Source organism: Scaptodrosophila lebanonensis, unplaced genomic scaffold (genome assembly GCF_003285725.1).
Source record: "Scaptodrosophila lebanonensis strain 11010-0011.00,11010-0021.00 unplaced genomic scaffold, SlebRS2 tig00000118-arrow-arrow-pilon, whole genome shotgun sequence".
Classification (NCBI taxonomy): Eukaryota; Metazoa; Arthropoda; class Insecta; order Diptera; family Drosophilidae; genus Scaptodrosophila; species Scaptodrosophila lebanonensis.
The window spans coordinates 1,889,254-1,910,898 of NW_022060578.1; the positions used below are offsets into that span (position 1 = coordinate 1,889,254).

Consider the following 21,645-nt stretch of genomic DNA (forward strand, 5'->3'; position numbering starts at 1 on the left):
ATTAAGATTGTTTTCCTTCTGCTCCATAACTCCCGTAATTCTAAATTAAATTTTTCAAATTTGGCAATTACATTATTTTAGTCCTCATGTTAAGTTTCATCATTATAGGTCAAATGTGAAGGAAGTTATAGCCAAAAGTGTTGTTGCTGCTTTGGCTCAATTATTTACTAATCTATAATTTATAAAACCTTGTTGCACATTTTGAAAATATAGAACAGAAATTTATTGGATAGGCTTAAATAATGCCTTACACAGTTATTCATTTTCAAAACACATACATACTCGTACATGCTTCAAATAAATAACACCTGAAATGTAAGAGAGACGTATAAAACTTCAGAAGTCCATATATTTACGATCGAGTTTGGTATTAACATGTCTATGTACGCAGACAGTACAAAAAGTTATCACGGCAACCAACATAAATCCACTGTTGACCCTCAATATGACAGGGCGTGCTGAATATTTGGCCTGGCAACTTCTCCGAGTACTGAACTTGACCTGTGCTCAGATTCGCCAATACGATGCGTCCATCGGTGGCGCAGCAGCAGACCAAAAAGCAGAGCGGCTGCAGTGTAAGCAATGTGGGCGTGCCATAGATAGCAGCACCAACATCAAGTTTCCAGCGCAATCCGAATTCGACCGCTGGATCGCTTGTGTGCGTCTTGCATTCCAGACAGTACAGAAATTGGTCGATGCAGCCAAATAGGACAAAAGCGTGATCCAAATGTGTTGCCGGCGCTTTGACTAACAAGGACGAAAAGATGTTACCTCCTGCTGAGTAGCTAGCCAACTGCAAATGTGGAGAATGTTAGATTAAATAGAAAATGTATTTGATAAATCCGAAAATTAAACAGATTTAACAATGGAATGATTAAGTGAAATCAACTATTCAAAACACCTTACCCAAACTTTAAAAAAAGGTTAAGAATTAACGTTTCATTCCATTTTTAAATTTAAAATTGTATAATTGAATTGGGTATGTGTCTATACAGCGTAGGGCTTAGGGGAATAACAATACCAAGTTTGGAAATTTTGATCTCTTATACGTTTAGAGATCCTCGCATTCATACGGACGGAGGGAGGGTTTGCAACGTTTCATTCTGTATGTTACATGTGCACCAAGCTAGTATAACCTTGGGGTAATATGTAAAGTGGTTGCTGTTGGATTTTACATCTTCTAAATGTTTTCAATTTTGCAAAATATACGTACAATTTTTCCACTGTTTGTGTCGCAGGCATGTACTCGCCCCGCCACCTCGGCGCACAGGAAAATGTTAGGACAGTCCTCGAGCAGCACTGGTGTAGCAAAGAAGGGCTCCTTACACTTTTCCTTCCATTGCACCTTGCCGTTTTCGCTAGCAATACAGGCATAGGTTCCGTCGAGGGTGCAAATTATTAGGGATTTCTTAAGGGGCAACTCCAGAGGTGCAGCAATAATTGGCTTCTCACCAATACGCAGGCACCAAAGGAAACATTGCCGATCTGCTGACAAGCACATGACATTGTAGTCATTGGCATAGCTACACACCACTATGCGGGTTTTATCAGCTGTGAGAAGTGGTTGTGCTTTAATCATACCGCCGATCTCCACGCTCCACAAGAACTCCCCCGTCAGCGGTTGAAAGCCATAGATATATCCATCATAGCAGCCCACCATAGCTAGATGTTCGTTAACAAAACGCACCTTGCATTCAATGCGATCGGGCAATCGAATGCTGCTAATTACTGCACCACTGAGTGCATCCAACGTACACAGCAGCTTTGAATGGGCACCAACACAAATATACCGATCATCCCACTGAGCAACGGCTGAGTCCACACATTTTTTGAAGTTCACCTTCCACTGCACTTTTAAGTTGAACGCTGACGATTCCATGCGTGTAATTGAAAGCTTGTTGGAGCAGCTACTACCAGTAGTACTTTCCGACTCGATGGGTTTCAGCTTCGTATGGTGAGAGACTATTTTGACTTTGTCCAAAAAGCATAGCACCTCACGAATACTAACGGAGTCGTCTAGTAGCTGTTCAAACAAATGACGCTGTTCATCGTCGACACACATTTGGAGCCCAATTTCACGGGACAAGGTAACGGCATGAAATGAAGTTCCGCCCGCCTGACGGAAACTTATATCATATCCGAGATGGGGTGGCTCCCGTTTCTTATGCTTTGGGTGCTTGCCTCCTTTCGTTGGACCCATATACTTGAGGGTATCGTGCAGGAATGATTTCAATATCTTCTGTGCAGGCTGCATCAGTGGTACGCATTCATTGAGCAATGCCTTGCGATCCAGTTTGCCATGTGTATTACAAGGAAATTGCTGGACATAAACAAATCTATCTGGCTGTTCTGAAGCCATAAGCTTGGATAGAATATTGTGGGTTTGTACGCGCTGCTGCAGTTTTGTCTTGAGTTCTCCGGTGCGTATGCAACATATAAGCTTTTGCAAATCTTGTTGCCACAAGCAGACTGCCAAATCCTGGTGATCTAAGTACTTTTGTATTTTGCGACTGATTAACCCTGAAAAAGTAAAACATAAAAAGTATATTTTTAAAAATACTTATATATGTGTACTTAAAAAGTAATTAAGAAACTCATGCGAGAACGATAACACAATAATACTTGTAATACAACTAATTACAAATGACAATCATTCTTAAAATTAACAATTAATTTTGTTCAGTTGATCATTTACGTACATGTAACTATTATTTCTATGTACATATTACTAAATCGCATCGTAGTGCACTGGACTCTTTCGTTTAATAAGGCTTCTACAAATACTCACCCAAACTAATGCGTTTGCCTATACGCTTAACCACATCATTTGTGCGATCTTCATAGCATATCGAACCATCATCATAGCGGTGCACGTAATCCCCAGTTGCCCGGAAGCAACAGGTGCTGCAGTCTGCTTTATCTTGCCCATCAGTCTCAGGTATGTAACAACGCCGAGTTGAACTGCCTATCATCAGTTCACCCGAACACTCGCCTTGCAGCTCACGTCCTTGCTTGTCAACTATTCGAAGCACGGTGTCAGAATCAATGGGCAAGCCTAGAGGTACACGGGCTTCCAGCGACTGCAGTATATGCAAGTTGCTCCAGCAGGAAATCTCCGTAATGCCATATATATTGCAAACAAGCTTTTGCGCAACCACTTTAGAGTCCATCCAGTTTTTGAGTTCCTCGTAGCATGGGAAAGGTTCTCCACCTAGAAGTAGCACTCTTGGAAGTAATTGTAGATGGTTGTTCCTACGATATGCATGCACCTACCTACCTTAAGGTAGTGCCGGTGTTTAGGATACGATCCCGAATGGCGGCGGCGCCAAACATACGAAACAATGATGGCGTTGCCTGCAAAATAGTAATACCCGGCGCGGTCACGTTTAAAGGAAGTAGTGCTTCGAGCAGCCGAGTTGGCGATTCACGCATTGAATAGGGACTGAGAAAAACAGCGGCCCCATTCTGCAGAGCCAGGAAAAACTCCACAACAAAGGGATCAAAAGTGCACGGTGTGCCCAGATAAATTATGTCAGCCATAGACACGTTCAGCTTTTTACTGTAAAACATACGTAAGCTAGGGTTAAATATGCCTAGCATTTGCAGACACGAACCTGAGCGCCAATATATTAGGTGCAATGCAGTCGTAGGGTACGTGTATCAGCTTTGGCTCATTGGTGGTGCCTGAAAGTGGTTGGATTAAAAATGATTAGGAAAGCTGTTTAAACTATTAAAATAAGGAGTAATCGTGCCTGTTGTTGTAATAGTGTAACACATGTTTGCCGGCAGTGAGATTAAATTTTGATCCTCGGCGTCACCGCGTTTAAGCTTAAACAACTTGTATTCCTCATTTAATATCAGAAAGGTGTCCTTGAGCTCAAAGTATTCGGATCCCATTATCATGTGACCACAGACAATCAGAAAGTCAATTCCAGCGCGGCATAGTTGTACTTTCAATTTCTTGGAGAGTATCATCTTGTCCGTTGCAAAGAAGTGGCACTTGTGATTGAGAATGCTGTTAAAAGCTATTTAAACCGCGGTTTTGTTCCCAGAAATCTCTACATACTTACGCTAAGATTAAAATGCACGATGATGGTGTATGGTGTGAAATCCGAAATGCTATTCCAGTACCGCTTGGGACTTGATTCCGTAATGTCAATAGTAGCATTTTTATATTGCTCACAACTTCAGAGTAACTAACAGTAAAATCTTCTGGCTCCACTCGTTTTATAATAAATGGTACATCGCCAAAGGTAAGTAGTCTTTCCAAATCATACAGTTTCTCCGTTCGTGCTAGTTCCACGGCTCCAGCTCGTGGATCGTCACTATTTTCTGTGCTCCTGTGGCTCTCCATCGCCGCCAATTGACCTGCATTAACAAACACCAACTTGCAGCTTAGCGATGTGAGAAGCATCGATATATCGATTATTTTTTAGCATGATGCATGATGTTTTTCGATTCTTATACCCTAGGTTGGAAGAGTATACTACAAAGTCTAAACGCCAAAGTCTATACTCCTATATATAAAATGGACAATGATGATACTATATTATTATATTAAATACCCTATACGCACACCTACCGAAAAAAATATGTATGTATGTAAGAAATAGAAGGAGGCATGGCAGACCCAAGAGACCAAGTGAGTCAATACACCTAATTCTGTTTTTACACGGTAGATTCGTTCCAGAAAAAGTCGTGTGAAAGAAAACGGTCTAAAAAAGACATTGATCATATGATATTTTAAATCGTGCTAAATGGAATAATGTGGTGTAACCATATATAAATTTTTTTATTTACAACCGTGTAAAAGAAGACCTTGTAAAAACAAGAGAGAACGCTACAGTCGAGCAAGCCCTACAGTGTAATACCCTGTACCCAGGTAAACTTCCGTCACTGAGTTATATGCGCCCATAGCAGCAGCAAAAAAAGGAAGAAGAAGAACGAACTTGTTGCTGCAGTTTGTGGGGGTTGTACTGGCGAGAATTTGTTTTGGTAATATCTTTTCTAAGAATTTACCGAATTGAACAACAGTAGACAATTATATATAAATTATGTGTGCAAAGTTTAGTTTAGGTAGCATTTGAAATGTGGACGCTATTGACAAAATTCTGTAGCGGGGGAAGGGGGGAAATTATCCAAAAAATAAAATAAACTCGTCCTTACTCGGACCTAGGATAATCTGGATGCCAACTTTGGTTATTCTAGCTTTTATAGTTTCTGAGATCCTTGCGTTCATCCAGACGGACGGACATGTCTAGATCGATTTCTCTCGTCATGCTGATTCAGAATATATATACTTTATGGGGTCGGAGATGCTTCCTTCTGCATGTTACATACTTTGCACAAACCTAATATACCCTTTTTACCCTACGGGTACAGGGTATAAAAAGAATTATGTGTATAGCCATGTCCGTATGTCCACTTGGTGCCTGTATAAAGGAAAGTATAAATTATGCAAACAAATTAGTGGCCATATTGTCCACCTGAGAAAGTTTTCCACAACTTCTGTAATTCTAGGAAGGTATATTCCAATTTGATAATTGCTTCCCGTTAGTGCATTATCTTCTTGTTTATATAAAATTAACTTTTTATTTATTTATTATATTTTTATGTTAATAAAAATTGACTGTTGACATAAGGAAAGTTATAAAGACGTTTTATAAGCTGGAATTACAATATCTATAAACGCTTCCGACTCGGTAAGGGAACATTTAAAACTGGACAGAGAAAGTAAGCTTAAAATTAGTTAAAACCTACTTTTAAAAATAAAACAAATTAGGGTCAAAAATAAAAAATGGAATCTCAGACCCGGTGGGGGAAGACTTACTATCCGGCAGATACCACGTCTCACAACTTGGACACCAAGCTTCGTGACTTTAGATCTTATAATAAGCTTCGGTTTTTGTGTTCAACAGGGGGGCGGGGTGGAGTTTATTTTAACATTTAAAAAAAATCAACCAAGACCTATTGTGTAATATTTGCGGTTTTTATTTTGCAATTATATAACTCTCCAATATAGTATATACAAATTCAAACATTTTGGTGCATGTGCATGTACCCGGTAATAAGTAACAGGTTTTAATTGTAAAAACTCGAATGGATTTCACCTAAATATATCTTAGTGTGATAAATCACACCTCTATGCTTTATTCTAAAAAGTCAACTTTAATTGTCTGTTAGTCTAAGCTTTCTTTCATAAAATAAGTCCTATTATAGGTATTTTAATTTATCTACCAGGCATTTTGTTTAATTAAAAATTAGACATAAATATATTTATTTAAATAGTTAATGGTATATCGCAAATTTAGAAAAAGCACGCTTTTTACAATACAAAAAACCAACGACATTCCTATTAATAGAAACGATGGGCCGTTGTCCTTTTTTGTGTGTAAAATTTGTAAAATTTGAGGTATTTCATTTCCTCACCTAACTTCTATGTTAGTTTCTTCGATTTTAAGGCCTGAGCTTCTTTACTTAGTTTCGTATATTCCGATTGCATGACTGAACGACAATCGTCGATGAGCTGAACCATATCCTCTTTTTCATAATTTTTGGTGGATATCTCCGGCAGTATGTGTATTAAGGCATGGCCTGGTCGGAAATTGTTTTTGCCTGGATCGGTGAAAATATATTTTGATATAACAACTGGTTGTATCGTGCATTTGGATTGCAGTGCAATGTGAAAGGAGCCTTTCTTGAAAGGCAGCAGCGTATCCTTGTTGTTCCGTGTCCCCTCGGGAAACAGCAGAATCTTGCAATTGCGTTCACGTATCGCTATTGCCTCCTTCTGCAGTGAATTTATGGAATCTGTTTTGCTTGAGCGATTTATGTACAGAGTACCCCAGAGCCAGGCACCAAGCCCGAAAAACGGTATATACAGGATTTCCCTTTTGGACACAACAGTGGCTCGTCCAATAACAGGCCTGGGAAAATTCACATTCACAATTTAAGGATTCCAACGAGGTCCCAATTGGCATTGATGAAATAGCAAAATGAAAAGGATAAGCAAATTAAAAGAAATACCAATTAAATAAAAACTCCCCTTACCACAGGTATGCTAACACACACAAGTCCAGTGCGCTCTGGTGGTTCATCAGCACCACGCTTCCATGATCCTTTCGCACATTCTCCAGTCCACGTACCTCCATAGTAATGCCCACAAGCCTGCACAGCTGACGGAAGCACCAGGCTGGCACACTAAAAGCAAAAATAATGAATATTGCAAAGATCCACATTCGAAAATCTGGAAACTTACAGCGCGTTGCGGTAATCCCGCGGTCTCAGGATCATAAACGGCACACAGAGCATTACAACTGCGCCAGCCCCAAAGAATATGAACATCATGCGCACATGGTAGGGCGCCTTTATGGAGAAGCTCGTAATGAGGGCAATCACGCAGGCAAGGCCTATTACTTCGCAGCAGGCCATAGCTTCGGGTTTCTAGAACATGAAAGCATTGTTAGTTTACTTTCTGCTGCAATAGAGTGTTGAGATGTTTTTTCGCAAATTGATCGACCAGCGAATGCGAGCCAAATACGTAAAAAAAAGTGTATTCTAAATGTATGTACATATATGTGTGTGTGTGTGTGTTTGTTGAACGCCCAGAGGGATAAGCAGGAGCTCACTGAGATCACATAAGCATTGTGTCCAGAAAGTGTTTTCTATCTTTTTCTTCAACTGTCACACAGGGGACGATCGATAATGTATTGTTTTTTATAGAATTTTATATACTATTGACTATTCAACGCCAATATTGTTTTTGGACCGTTTGCCATCGTTTCTTGATGAGTCCAAAAACACAGATTCATAATTTTACTGCTGTTTACGCCTATTATGATATTATATACGTCATTTGTAGCGCCGCGCTCCTACGACAGTTGTATGATCCGAAACGACTGGTTTTCACATTATACCGATTCGGCACGATATGCTAATTAATGATCCTATGACGTGGTTTCTACCACGTGTTCTTCTGGATAATATAAATATCAAACAAAACGAAATATATCCTTTAAAAGGGATAAAAACTTTTTACTTGACTCGAGCCATCTTAAACTCAAGGCTTATTAAATAGAAAAATGTTTTAACAGAGGATTTTGTATCGGTTTAAATTCACAATTTTCTGCTTAACGCAAGTATTTTCGCACATACTTCACTAATCACGCTGATAGACCTTGATTTTAGAACGAAACTCGTATTTTTGATCTAAGTGTATTTATTATGGTATTTTATTTCTTGCTCACACAGAATTGAATTGCTTTAAAAAATCTGCAAAATGATTGAGCTGCATTTTATTTTTCAATATATACTCGTAAATATACATACGTAATCTAAGTATAGCGAATCTATTTAGACTCAACAAACACATTAAGCCGTGCTTTCCACCTTCTTTGGTCACAACTATAACAATACCATTAAAAACGATTGTCACGGCTTTCGTCACATCGAATTTAGCAAAATCTTTAAGTAAAACGCTTTCCTCACATCATTTGCACATAGTTTTTAATTTATTAGAAAATTGCACGACTGTATGAATACCCTGAATAATATATATACAGCAAATATTGTAGGAGTAACGAGGCGGTAAATTCTAAATATTGTACCAATGCTAATGATTTTTGGATTTTCTATAGGAACAACTAATTGCTTATATGACTTTCCGCAACAGAAAATACCGCTTAGTTGTAGCATTCAAGCGCAAACAGTTATTGAATTTTTCTTTAACCAAAACTTAATTGCACATCCGGATCATATGGCCTTGGCATTATTAAGTACAAGCTTCAAGCTTCCGATTAATGTAAGCGGATCTTATTACGAGTAGAATTGTCTTTGATCCACAAATTTCTTAAATACATCCAAGCTAAAAAGTTATCATTGGCTGCGTCACAGCTTCTATAAGTACTTACTACTTTTTATATACTTTTCTACTAAGGTCTTTAATTTCGTTCCTCGATTTTTTTAAAATTACTTTATCTATAGTGCCTTCATCTATTAGTCTCTTTATGCGGATCATATATGGTCCATTCTCCTCACATACACTCCAAAACAATGTATCTCTTTCAGCGTTTAAAATAAACCCTCTCTTTTGTATATTTGTTTCAAATTTGTTTGTGAAAATATGTATTTCTGTATAACCGCAAGGAATTTGGAAATTAAAACAGCTTGAATTAAAACACTTGATAATCAAGCTTGCAGTTTTTGAAAGAAGCTAAATCGAGCCATTAAACCCTCCTCCTCTATACACAGACATCAACGCATAAACGTATATTATAAAAGGGTTTTGATTTATTAATAGAATTTTTAATACCTGATCTGTCGACTTTGTACATTTGTGCTAAAAAGTTATTTAACTTTTCTAAACGTAATGCACGCGATAGCTTCGCTCTGACTCTTAAATAAGATATATGACAGAGTCGCAAAAAGTTCATGATTACATTGACCCGTCAACAACAATCACTATAGTTAGTTAAAAGTTCTTCGTGAGTGGTTGCTTGTTTCCAAGTATATCAAAAGTATATTTACGTATGTACATAATATAAACGTCAATAGGTGCTCAAACATTTTTGGTCACTTCAACAATTTATTGAGATTAAAGTTTGAACATTAATCGGTTAAAGTTCTGTAAACACGAACAATGAACTGGCTTAATCTTAAATTGCTTCTACGATTATAAGCGATAATAATAAAAATGGTTGTTTATTTGTTTGCTTGGAAACTAAACAGTAAGTTAATTGGTGGTTGAATCAAATATAGATTAAATTTAGATTATACCATAATAAGAAATAATTTCACTTTTTGTGTCGGCATCTATCTATATACATTGCTCAATCAATAGTTCTTCTGCCCAGATAATATAGCAATTTGTCAATTGAATATGAATACCAAACGAAATAAATTACAAAGGTGTGAGTGAGGAATGCGAAAAGTTTGCCAAAAGGTATTCAGGTGGTAAACAGTTACGCTGATTGTAATCGAAGCCACCCAGTATTTGCTTGCTGATAAAAAATGTGATTTTCGAGCTTCCATTTCCCAATTGAGTATAAACGACCTGTTTAATGACCATGATGGACAGCCCATATTTTAATAGCTTTGTTTTCGTTCCTACAATAACAACGTATATTACGCACACTATTGTTTTACGTACTCAATGAAGTATTATTTTTTATCGAGAATAATGAAAGATCAAATACATGTAGAGATAGCGTTACATTAAGGAAAACATTTTGAGTTAGGACATGCGAGTGGTTTTAATTAACGATTGGGCTCAATTGATAATGTCTGAAATTTGATTTCGATTACAAAATGAAAACGTAATCGCATCATGCCCAAGTGAAATTGAATAAACAAAAGCTTAACTCGCGCCGGTTCTAATAAACCACTTAAGGTTTCAGTAACCCAGCCACCGTTCCGGTCCCCCTCCCAACAATAATCATTTGCGGGAATCATCTAACTGACGCACTCCATATGTGCTGTGGAATTTAAATAACGAAACGTGCATACATACATGCATTCATATGTATGTACATACATATGTTCAACATGGTGATAAGACTATGGCATGATTCTTATAAAACAAACCCAAACAATTATAGTGTTATGTCAAGCCGAGCACAAATAAGTTCCAGTCCAGCAAATATGTATGTACATACATAAGTACATAGGAGTAGCACCTTTTAAAAAGACATTCCATTGTAAGTTCAAAGTCATTAACTGCAGCAATTTTTAGCTAGCGACTAATTTGTGGTAGACGAGTATCAGCTGAAAAGCAGCGACCCCAGTTCGACTCAGTTGCAAACATCTGATGATCGCACAATTTAAAATCGAATGACTTTAAACGGTGCCGTATTGTGTATACTGTTTATATGCATACATACATACATACATACTTACATACATTCATACACATGCAATACTATTCTACTTGTACATTGTCATTTCAGATTGCGTTAGGTTAGGTTAAATACATAGGTATGTTTGTACGAGTATGTACTATATACTCGAATTATGTGACCCATTAGGTAGCGTCATATAAATGGGGGCTGTGTACTCAGAGAAACAGTTTCAAAGTACTTTTTAAAGTTAAAGTCGTGCACACTCTATTATTATATGCACACATGTAAATATAACTACTTAAAACCAATTGTTGTACTTCGTATCCCAAGTGGAGGAGGTTATTATGAAGTCACTCAGTTTATGTAACTTGATCAGCATGATGTCTTTCTCTGTCCGTCCGTCTGTCTGTAAAAGACAAGGATCTTCGACAGTACAAGGCGTAGAGTCAACCAACTTGGCATGCAGACTGTTACATACTACATACATAAGTATGTATATAAGTATGTACGTAGTAATAAACTTTTGAAATTGTAGTTTTTCTATTTATCAATTAGAATGCTTTTATTCTACAATCTTCAGATTATCTAAACATCCACGCCGAGTTATTATTTTTATTTTTTTTTAACTGACAGTTGTAAATTTTTTTTCAAACATTCACCTAAATTAAGTACAAAGCTGAGTACAGGATAAAAAAAAAGTAGGCCGCATGCAACTTTAGCATTCGACTCGTTTAGATACACATATTTAAAAGATATGTATACATTTAAAGTGTATATGTATGTACATACAAACATACATATACATATATGTACATAAATATCTGTAAGTGTACTTGTCTACAGCAGGAACAACAACAAAAGCTGCACGTCCAGCATGGATGTTTGCATATGTTCATAATATATGTATGTACATATGTACAAACATACATTCATATACATACAAACAAGTGTTGGGGATACACGAGTTTAGCACGCGACTCTCACAAACAAATCTACGTACAAACATACATATATATGTATGTATGTAAATAATACATACTACATTTACACATGCATATATTATACAGGAATTGTTAAGCTTTGAAATTACAGTACACATTTGAAAGAAACAACCAACCGCAAAGACCATGAACGATTATACTTATAGTAGAAACATAAATATGCATATATGTATGTGAGTACACAGGTTAAAAAATTAGAGTGCGAGTGGCCCAGGAAGAAACCGGGAGGGGAAAACCATAACACAACAAAACAAGCTGGCAGGAGCAGCAGGAGAAGTGACCCAAAAGCTACGGGTACTTGTGTGTACAGAGGGTTGTTGATGAATGTTTGTACATACATACATATGTACATACATACATATGTACATACATTTACATGTGTACATGCGACACAACTCATAATAAGGACAGAGTGTAAGCGTAACCATAAAGACATAAAGAATAACGTGCTTTAAATGAAAATGCAAGCCTTTGAAACGCCATCGAGTATTGAAACCGCTCTTAGCGAAACAAAAGCTTTTATGCAATCCAGATAGAAGCACTTGAATCCAATTACCGAGTAAAAAATAGGGAAAAGTACAGATGTTCCGCGGATGTCGATGATGTCGCAGTAGTCGCTGTTGCTTATTAATTAATTTTTTCTAGTAGCCAATAGCACTTGAGGTAAATGTCGAAAATATTGGACGGTCGCACCAATGCTTTGTGGCTCAAAATGTTGGCGGCACACAGATTTCTCACTAATTACGTTAACTTCCGTGGAAGTGCCGGTCAAAAGGAGCCGGCGTTTTGCTGTCACCATAGGACTACGCACACAACTACAACAAGAATGACGTCTCAAGTGTCGCGTGTTGCTCGGCAATTTTTGCCTTTTCACAGTTTACTGATGCTCGTTTAATTTGGCGATGTAGTACGAAACTTAAAAAGGAAATTAATAGAAATTCGAACGCGAGGGAGTACCGAAAACACGCCGCAAGCGTGTCCGCTTCAAACAAATGCCAGTTACCCACTATTGAATTAAATGAGCTTTTTATGATTCCCGTAATTGCGCGAAAGCTCCACTGTTGTTCAAAAGCTCGTCTCGCATTGCATTGCACGTTGAGAGCTCAAACAGCTGATAAGAACTGGAAAAGGAAAATAAAAATGTAAACAAGTTTAAAGACAAATGTAGTATATAGGCGCCAAGCTAAGAGGTCAAAGATCGCATTTTAATTGTGAGCATCAAGAATAGAAGCAGTAAGAAAAACGGTTACATTGTTGAAAAAAGCTTCCTTTTGTAATGGCGGGGTAATTTCATATAAAGTTTATTTATTTATTCAATTCTAGCTTATAGTTAAAACTTATTTCTTAATTCTTGTTTACAACATTTTCTATGATGGGAGAGGTTAATCCTACTCATACGGTCCAAACAAATAATACTCATAAAATTCGCCGATAAAATTGGAATATTGTTATTAACTTATTTCCTATCCATATAATCCTATAGTCCGTATTGCATATTTATATACATATGTACGTATCAACTATTTATTTGGCACAGCTTTAATTCGAATATAGATCTGTATTACTTAGTTGAAGCGCAATTTTAAATTTCATTTACATAGATTCTTGGTACTTGTCCCATACATATGTATTGTCATCATATGAATTGCTGGTACGGAGACACCAAATTATGGATGGTTGGGGAAAACGCGTGGAAAGCTGAAACAAATTGCATAAGAACGATAGAAGATAGATGTCTGAAGCGGATATTTTTAATTTAATGCTGTGTAGGCTCACGCTGTTTGCATCAGCGGATATCAAGGGCCTTGGCAGGAGGGGGGCCGTTGCCACCCCTAGAAAAAATGTTGCCACATAAAGTCGACCACACGTTTTTTATTATGACGCATTATTTCGCCTTAAAATGGATCTGAGTGGGAATTGTTGAAGTTTTTTCATTGATCATACGCGTTAGTTATTTTTTAAATGCATCGTGCATTATTTAATTAAAATTATAATATTTTGGCCCCCCCTTTGGTAAAAGCTGCCTACGCCCTTGGCGGATATATTCTTGTTTTTACACATACGGAGATTACTCAACATTATTCGACAATAACAATCCCTTAAAAGGAGAGGTGACGAACAAGATAGTTTTGGAATGTTATAGTTTTAAAAGAAGATGATTATAAGCTCAAAATCGATCGGAGGCGTTTTACTAGATACTATTGTGATTTCATTAGATTTCTCCTACTCAGGCTTTCCTAGCTTATACGGTTTTTTTATATATAATTTTTGCGTATATATAGTTTACCTATGTCGACAGTCAATGTTTGTTGACATAAATATAAATAAATAAAATAAATAAATAAAAAGGTATTTGTGAAGGTTCTAGCGTAATATCTAGACACTACGTCATAATTTGTATTTTCCTATATTGCAATGTGTGGATTTGTTTGTTGGGGCTGTAAGGTCATACTGAACAATATGTAAAGAGCATTTGTACAGTCGTATGCCTAGTTTGTTTATACTCCACATGGGCCAGTGTTCGAAGAATATGCAATATAACTGTTGTGTCAACAACACATACACAACAGACTCTGAGCTGCGCAAAGCTTTTGTGCTAACCAGCTGTGGGATGGTTAGACAGTTATTCGCGGTATGTCGGTATCAAAGTCTGATAATGTGAAAACACATACATATGTATGTATGTAGCTATAAAGACGTCTTGTTCTTCAGTTTGTAGTGTTGCTTTTTGGTCCAGTTAGTTATCAAAATAATAATGAAAACATGAACTTTAAATTTTAAATCCAACTATAAAGATGTACTTTAATAACCTGTATCCAAGGGGTAAAAGAATATAGTTGGTTTGTGTGAATGTATGTAACAGAGAAGGAGGAGTGGCCGACTTCGAACCTTCATTTATTTATTGATGAAACTTAACATGAAGAAACAAAAGCACTGATGGGATGTAGTTGAGGGGAGTAGGGCTATATCGACTCGCCTTGTCATTCGGTCTGCTATATTTTTAACTTCCCTCAAACCTTAAATACTTTTGTAGCTTTTAGGTACAGGGTAGAACAATAACAATAATGATATGCGAATTTTGTGCAGGTGTGCCTTGTTCAAATCTTGTAAGTTTTAGTAGCAATTAAATTTGTAAAATGAAAAACACAAATATCCTGCCCAACATATGTTCAAACATGTTCAAACATATATGTATTTGTAGATTTTCAGTTAATTTATGTTCATTCTTTTGTGTGCAATCAGAGTTGAACGAAAGTATAGCCATATACTCATTTTTAATAAGGGTAAAACAGACCATACATATGCTCTTAAAAACATACAAGTACTATTTTAATTTCTAAATACATCTAAGTATTGTTGTACCAATAAGTGAATTGCATCGGATTTGTGTCCACAATTTTTTGCAATCAAAGCAACAAAAGCAACACAGCTGCTGGAAGAGCATGGCCAGAGATTAGATTTATGGCAACAACTTCCTTTACAATTGACCTATCATGATCAAACTTGACATGGGGACAAATAAGCATTAACATGGTACAAACTTCTTAGAATTGCGAGAGCTTTAAAAAATCAGCAATCGCTTTTATTCTCCTTTCACACTGATATTTTATGAAGTCCTTATTGCTTTGTATTTTCTCATATCTTTGTAGGCCAGGGAATGCTAATTTTGTATCCAATAACCGACAATACGTAAATGCAAAAAATGATTTAGATTGGCCTGACAGATGGCACAATATATAAATGACATTCCATCCGGGGTTGGTTTGTTCTAATAAAAATTTTCAACAAGACAAACATCCAGAGAAATTTTCAACTCAAGCTCGATGGCTGCAAATACTACTTCCACACAACTGCACATCATGCAACAGACTTACACACATACATATGTACATGCGTGTATATGTACATACATATGCCTATTGAGTATGCCAACATGTTGCCTGCAACTTGGCTGCATGAAAGCAACATTCCATGGAGCCTGAGCCTGCAACATATCAGTGTCGCATGCGCAGACTGCTTTCGGAGCTCCATGCGTTTGGTTTAAGCTTTTGCCGGAGCCGGTTGGAGGCCTACGCGACGCGTCGGGATGGAAAAGTGAATAAAAATGTTCGTGAATTTGAGATGTGCTGAAGAATATGAGAAAAGTAAAGGATTTAAGTTTGTCATAAATAATAAATGTGACTCCAACTGCTATAAATAATACGTTTGCAAATTAAAACGATATCAGTTGGATCGAACAACCGTCCGGAACAGCCATGGACGTTGGCACTTTGTACACAGTTGAGCAAAGGGTAAGTGTGCAGTCATTTGGCCGCATTTTGCACTACCAGTTCAAAAAACAGTCTGCATTTAGAATACGTAAAAGGCAGCTGGGTCATTGTGTGTTGAAATGTGTAGTACTCCTACTTATTTCCAAACATAGTGTATTAGTCTTATGCAGTTGCAGAATTTGGCGTCATGGTGCTACCAGTGTGTGAGTGTGTGTGGAGTGTGACTGCAGCAGAAACTGTGTGGCCATGGCCATGTCAAATGAACACGTTGTGCATCCCAAAAAGTGCAGTCTGTGTACACGCCATAGGCCTACTGATCGCAGGTTGCACAAAAGCCGTTGAGTTGAAGTGCCATCTTGGCTGTGATGCTGTTTAGGTTCCTTAAGTAGCCTCTTTTTATTCGTTTTGCGGGAAAAATACCACAAAGTATTAATAGTCTTGACAAGGTATGCTCATATCTCAGTATTCCTTTTAGATTGCAAGAATCTATGCGTCGATTTATTGTGCCTCATTCGCTTCCCTCGAGAACCGAGAAAATCAGATTTTATAAATCCCGCTCCCTTGCTTTCGCAATACCTCCCTTAATTGTTAGTCTTAAAAATGTGTATTTAACTTTGTTAAGTGATTATTTATTTATCTTAAGAAGTAAGAAATGGCGTGTCAAAAATATAACAACGTGTGAAATGTGGAACCGCATTCAATTTCCATCTGAGGTGGCAGCAACGAGCCATTCCTCCTTTAGTTGTGCTTTCAATTATTGATAGTTTGTACTAGACTACTACTAGAAAATAAAACAAACAGAGAGGCATTATTAATATTTGTTTAAAGTTATGGTGATGATTGCTTTTGCCACTCAAAATAAAAGGAAGGGGAAGAACTTAAAATAATCATCACAGATTTCGTCCAATCCTGTGCCTAAATTCATCGAAGATCACCCAAAATTAATGGGAGTAGCATCTCTGAAATTTTCATAGAACTTTAACAATTGAACAAGAATGGAATGCTGAGGTGAACATAATACTACTACTGAATAAATGGACCGCCAGTCGGACTTGGCTACATCGCCTCGTCAGATTGATTAAGAATACATATATTTTGTGGAGAGTGCCACGCCTTCTCGGTGTTAAATACATTCATGTTACACTAGTATACCCTTTGGAAACAGAGTATAAAACTTCTCTAAGAATTTCAAATTTGTAGTCTATTATTGGAAACAATTCCATTTTTATCATTAATTAATTATCTTAAATGCTTTTTGATCGTGCGAAGTGCAAATCGGGTTTGCAGAAAAATTTTGTTTTTTTTTTTCAATAAGTTCCGTTAAAATTGGAAACGTATCTTGAATTACGTGGGCAGTGGAAATGAAGCCATTAATTGCATCTGTTCCGCACGGTTTCAGATATTAATGACTTAATATTAATTTTGCAACTATTGTTAGTCGAATTCCAGGTTTCCGAGCGTCATGGGTGCTCAAGAAATATGCTTACTTACATTTTCTACCTTGGCCTTTTCCTTACTTACAACTGAAGGACAACTGTCATGTTCTACGGTGAAGAGTGTGCCGCTTAAAAAGGATGCCGTTAATATGATAATACTTACACCTAAAATGGTCAAGTGATTCCTAAATGTTTTTCCCCACAGCTGTCGGGGAGATGGTTCACATATGCGAAATCCGAAAGCTATGAGCCTTATTTAAAAGAAAACTGTCAGTCCAAGCAATTTTTAGTAACGCAACGTGTATTGCACATGCTGCCTCTTGTTGCAACGAAGCCAGATGGCTTGATGCGTGCCATCGGCGTCGATTACAAGAATTATGTTGTGGTTATACAATGCTCGAAGGATAATCGTGGGTATATATCCTTTGAATTTCTCTGCACATTCGGCTTGTATACTTGTTTTCAGCTGCTGTGGCCATCATATACACGCGGGCATTAAGTCCAGCTCCAGCGACTGTTGAAAGTGCCACAAAACAACTGAAGGATATTAACTACAGACAAGAATTAAGCAAAGTTACGCACATAAATTGCGAAGAGTAAAAGTGTTTGTGATATTAAGAAATAAACAAATTTACAAAAAAATGTAAATACCCAGAGGGCTAGGGAATATAAGTAGATTGTTGGAAATATACGATGGGTATTATGTGTAAAAATATTCTAATTGATCAGCATGTAGTCGATAGTCGATATGACTATGTTCTACCTTTTGTCTTTCTGAAAAGATTTTGAAGGTATGTATATAGGAACTTGGTGTGTAGACGATTGCTTAATATTGCTCTAACATTTACATACATACAAAACAAATAGGTACTTGTTTAAGCATTAATTGAAGAAATCTCTATTAAATCTGTATACGTAAATCATTTATGGATTTGTTTCATGATTGTTTGTGAATAGTATGCAAATATCATGGAATGCAAAAAGAATAATTATGGATAATTCACCTATTACAACACAAACTCGAGTGGAATCATATAATACTAAAATTTTAAATGACTTCGAATATTCCCAAATAATTCAAAGTGATCGAAGGCTTGCACCTTTTTTTAATAAAAAATCGTCCAGGTTTATTTGAATGCTAATTGGTCCGTCTTACTTTTATGTTTGCGGCTCATTATAATGAGAGGATGCAATATCAATTACCGCCAAAAAGTGATGTGAGAAAATAAATCAAAACCGTACATAACTTATACTACATACAACTAAAGAAAAACAAAGCCTATAGGAATAACAAAAATGTCTAATAACGAATCCGACGCGGTGGAGGAATTTTATTTGCCAAATTAATTACAATAACAAATTAAAATACTTAAATAATAAAAAAATAAAACAAATTTAAAAGGTGGAGAATCACACACACGCATTGAATATTTAATATAATTAATATAATCAAATTATAGTTAATTTAAACAATTTTTTTTTATAAAGAGTAGGTACAGGGTATATAAGAGTTGGCCTGGGTTTCGCAGCAAGTATCAAATTTGTTTTTTTCCAAAATAAATAGGTCCCGAAATTCGTTCGTATATGACACATAATTAATGAATAGTGACTTTTTTAAGTGGCTATTTCTTAAATGTGGGACATGGAACCGCCCACTTTTATTTTAAAGGTAAAACCTGGTCGATATGCCAGACATATGAATATCGATGGATGAACTTGGTTAAACAATGTACATACATATGTATGAATGTATACCCATTCCTACATATGTATGTAAATACAGCCGCAAACAAGTACTATGTAAATTTACACATGATAGCTTGTGGTAACAGATATTTGCACTAGCAGAGGCCATAAAATGCAATGAACTATGTTGATTGTGTAGGGATAGAGAATAAAAAAAATTTCAAATGGATGCAACATAGAGAAGTAGGTGTGGTAATCCCCTAGTTAAAGGGGAATGCATAAAGACCCTCATGCCAGTCTTTTGCATATTCGTATAAATATCAATCCTTTTGAATCCTAATCCCTTGACTTATATGCTATATATGTTGTTGTTGCTATAGGATCGTTGGCGAAAATCACTCTTATTATAACTAAATTAAAAGTAGTATTATAACTGAATTCTATAACTTGAATAAATTTCTACATTTTTTTGTACAATTTTTTCCGCTTTTCACTGTCACAATTGTTGCTTAACTTTTTATATTTCTCAATCTTACTTGTATTTATTTAAGTAGAAAAGACTAAGATGTCTATACTATTAATATTCAAATACCGTTACCTCTAAATACATAATGCTTGAAGAAATGTGAATAAATCGAAATTGAACAAGAGAGAACGCTACAGTCGAGCAAGCCCGACAGTGTAATACCCTGTACCCAGGTAAATTTTCGACACTGAGGTATATGCGCCCATAGCAGCAGCAAAAAGAGGAAGAAGAAGAGCGAACTTGTTGCTCCAGTTTGGGGGGGTTGTACTGGAGAGAATTTGTTTCGCTAATAACTTTTCTTAGAATTGACAGAATTGAATAAAATTAAACAACAGTAGATAATATATATACATGATGTGGGCAAAGTTTGGTTTGACGAAATTCAGTAGCGGGGGAAGGGGGAAATTAAAAAAAAAATAAACTCGTCCTTTCTTGGACCTAGGAGAATCTGGATGCCAACTTTGGTTATTCTAGCTTTTATAGTTTCTGAGATCCTTGCATTCATCCAGACGGACGGACGGACGGACGGACATGTCTAGATCGATTTCTCTCGTCATGCTGATTCAGAATATATATACTTTATGGGGTCGGAGATGCTTCCTTCTGCATGTTACATACTTTGCACAAACCTAATATACCATTTTTACACTATGGGTACAGGGTATAAAAATTACTAAATTTTGTTTTAACCAGTTTTAAAATGTCTTAATAAAAATTTATAGTTTTATTAAAATTAGCTTACTCTTCATACCAAAAACTTTCTTCAGCTTTTACATGAAATGTAAAAATGTCTGAGCAACAAATCGGTCTACAGCCGTCCGGAGACAGCTTAATTAATACGATTTTTATAATTTTTCAATTGCGTATATTTACATACGTGTACATATTTATAATTTTGGAATTTTGACGTATGTATATATACATATATATAGATATTTGGACGCTGCATCAAACGCGAATTTCAAAAAACTAACGTCAACTACTAAGGACATTCGCTGGACCAAAAAATTAAATTTCCAGAAATTCCTTTAGTTCAGTTATGGTTAACTGTTTATAAATCTGAATATTATTACAGACCATTTCATACTGATAACTTCGCCACTACATGGACTGCCTTCCATGGTGATAAGAATCTCTTCATCGCCAAGGCTTGCGGCATGGAAGTTTGGTCGTTTGGCTCAACCTCATGTTAAAATTCACGCTAAGCGAGCAGTCGCAAAATTTGTCTTCTATCAGTTTTTCGTGGATTAGCACAGACATATGGAAATAGAACACCTGACACCACTGATGTTTTCCCCCTGCTTTCGATACAGTGAATAATTTTAAAGTTTCTCCTATGCGTTATGCATAAATCTGCAATACTTTTTCCAACTCATATTCACATCCGTTACTCGTATGCTTGATTTCCATCAGCTGTAGAAATTCACTTTCTTTGCTGAAGCTGTTTCCGCGGATACGGGAGCACAATGCGCTACCTCTGCCATATACATATATGTATGTATGTAAAAAAATGCATAAAAAGAAGAAGAAACGGATAGTGTATAACGTTCACGTTCCACTTGGCTTGTTTACTGCTGTTGTTGCTGTTGCTGTTGCTGCTGCTGCTGGATTTCCATCATCGTCGTTGTTGTCGTCTGCGGTCGCATCATCCGCTTACTGTATCATAAACATTTATGTCCATTTTTTGCGCTCTTTTTAACATACCCAGTGGAAAACCAGTTCCAGTTCCAGGCGCAGGCATTGCATTTCTTTGGCACGACATTTGTTTGCTGCCTGGCTGGCACTGCCGGCCGCGACGGAACTGTTGCGCCTCCGCGGTGGCAGTCCACGATGACGATGACGATGACGTCGACTTCACTTCATGTCGTCACGCAAACCTTAATTCGTTCA

The 21,645-nt window shown here is 36.8% G+C and overlaps 2 protein-coding genes and 1 long non-coding RNA gene across 8 annotated transcripts; 1 reads left to right on the forward strand and 2 right to left on the reverse strand.

Moving 5' to 3' along the window:
- Positions 1 to 252: 252 nt before the first annotated feature.
- LOC115628522 (beta-alanine-activating enzyme) lies at positions 253 to 4,363 on the reverse strand. Of its 4 annotated transcripts, none has more exons than XM_030524675.1 (7): positions 4,071 to 4,363; positions 3,753 to 4,015; positions 3,615 to 3,684; positions 3,278 to 3,559; positions 2,789 to 3,225; positions 1,214 to 2,520; positions 253 to 793 (listed from the first exon to the last, which is right to left on the reverse strand). In XM_030524675.1, exons 1-7 carry the CDS (start codon positions 4,352 to 4,354, stop codon positions 380 to 382), a joined length of 3,057 nt encoding a protein of 1,018 aa, XP_030380535.1. In that variant the 5' UTR covers positions 4,355 to 4,363; the 3' UTR covers positions 253 to 379. The 4 variants fall into 4 exon arrangements, with proteins under 4 accessions (XP_030380535.1, XP_030380537.1, XP_030380538.1 ...); XM_030524677.1 differs by having other exon boundaries at positions 4,067 to 4,184; XM_030524679.1 differs by lacking the exons at positions 253 to 793; positions 1,214 to 2,520 and having other exon boundaries at positions 3,042 to 3,211.
- LOC115628523 (putative 1-acyl-sn-glycerol-3-phosphate acyltransferase acl-2) lies at positions 4,258 to 12,799 on the reverse strand. 3 transcript variants are annotated; one of them, XM_030524682.1, is made up of 5 exons: positions 8,155 to 8,258; positions 7,259 to 7,443; positions 7,051 to 7,200; positions 6,430 to 6,926; positions 4,258 to 4,368 (listed from the first exon to the last, which is right to left on the reverse strand). In XM_030524682.1, the coding sequence occupies exons 2-4, from the start codon at positions 7,429 to 7,431 to the stop codon at positions 6,437 to 6,439; spliced, it is 813 nt and encodes a 270-aa protein (XP_030380542.1). In that variant the 5' UTR covers positions 7,432 to 7,443; positions 8,155 to 8,258; the 3' UTR covers positions 4,258 to 4,368; positions 6,430 to 6,436. The 3 variants fall into 3 exon arrangements, with proteins under 3 accessions (XP_030380542.1, XP_030380541.1, XP_030380540.1); XM_030524681.1 differs by lacking the exons at positions 4,258 to 4,368; positions 8,155 to 8,258 and adding an exon at positions 12,393 to 12,799 and having other exon boundaries at positions 5,969 to 6,926; XM_030524680.1 differs by lacking the exon at positions 4,258 to 4,368 and having other exon boundaries at positions 5,969 to 6,926.
- A 4,782-nt stretch (positions 12,800 to 17,581) lies between these two features.
- On the forward strand, positions 17,582 to 18,102 carry LOC115628587. The gene is made up of 3 exons (XR_003995813.1): positions 17,582 to 17,686; positions 17,749 to 17,957; positions 18,010 to 18,102. It is a non-coding gene; the product is annotated as an uncharacterized LOC115628587 (long non-coding RNA).
- Positions 18,103 to 21,645: the final 3,543 nt, after the last annotated feature.

Coding starts and splice junctions, on each gene's coding strand:
- LOC115628522 (XM_030524675.1), bottom strand. CDS start 4,354: ATGGAGAGCCACAGGAGCACAGAAAATAGTGACGATCCACGAGCTGGA. Junction 4,016..4,070: donor TCGTGCATTTTAATCTTAGC/GTAAGTATGTAG, acceptor AGCTTTTAACAG/CATTCTCAATCACAAGTGCC. Junction 3,685..3,752: donor TTACACTATTACAACAACAG/GCACGATTACTC, acceptor AACCACTTTCAG/GCACCACCAATGAGCCAAAG.
- LOC115628523 (XM_030524682.1), bottom strand. CDS start 7,431: ATGGCCTGCTGCGAAGTAATAGGCCTTGCCTGCGTGATTGCCCTCATT. Junction 7,201..7,258: donor CGGGATTACCGCAACGCGCT/GTAAGTTTCCAG, acceptor TTTTGCTTTTAG/TGTGCCAGCCTGGTGCTTCC. Junction 6,927..7,050: donor TGTGTGTTAGCATACCTGTG/GTAAGGGGAGTT, acceptor GAATTTTCCCAG/GCCTGTTATTGGACGAGCCA.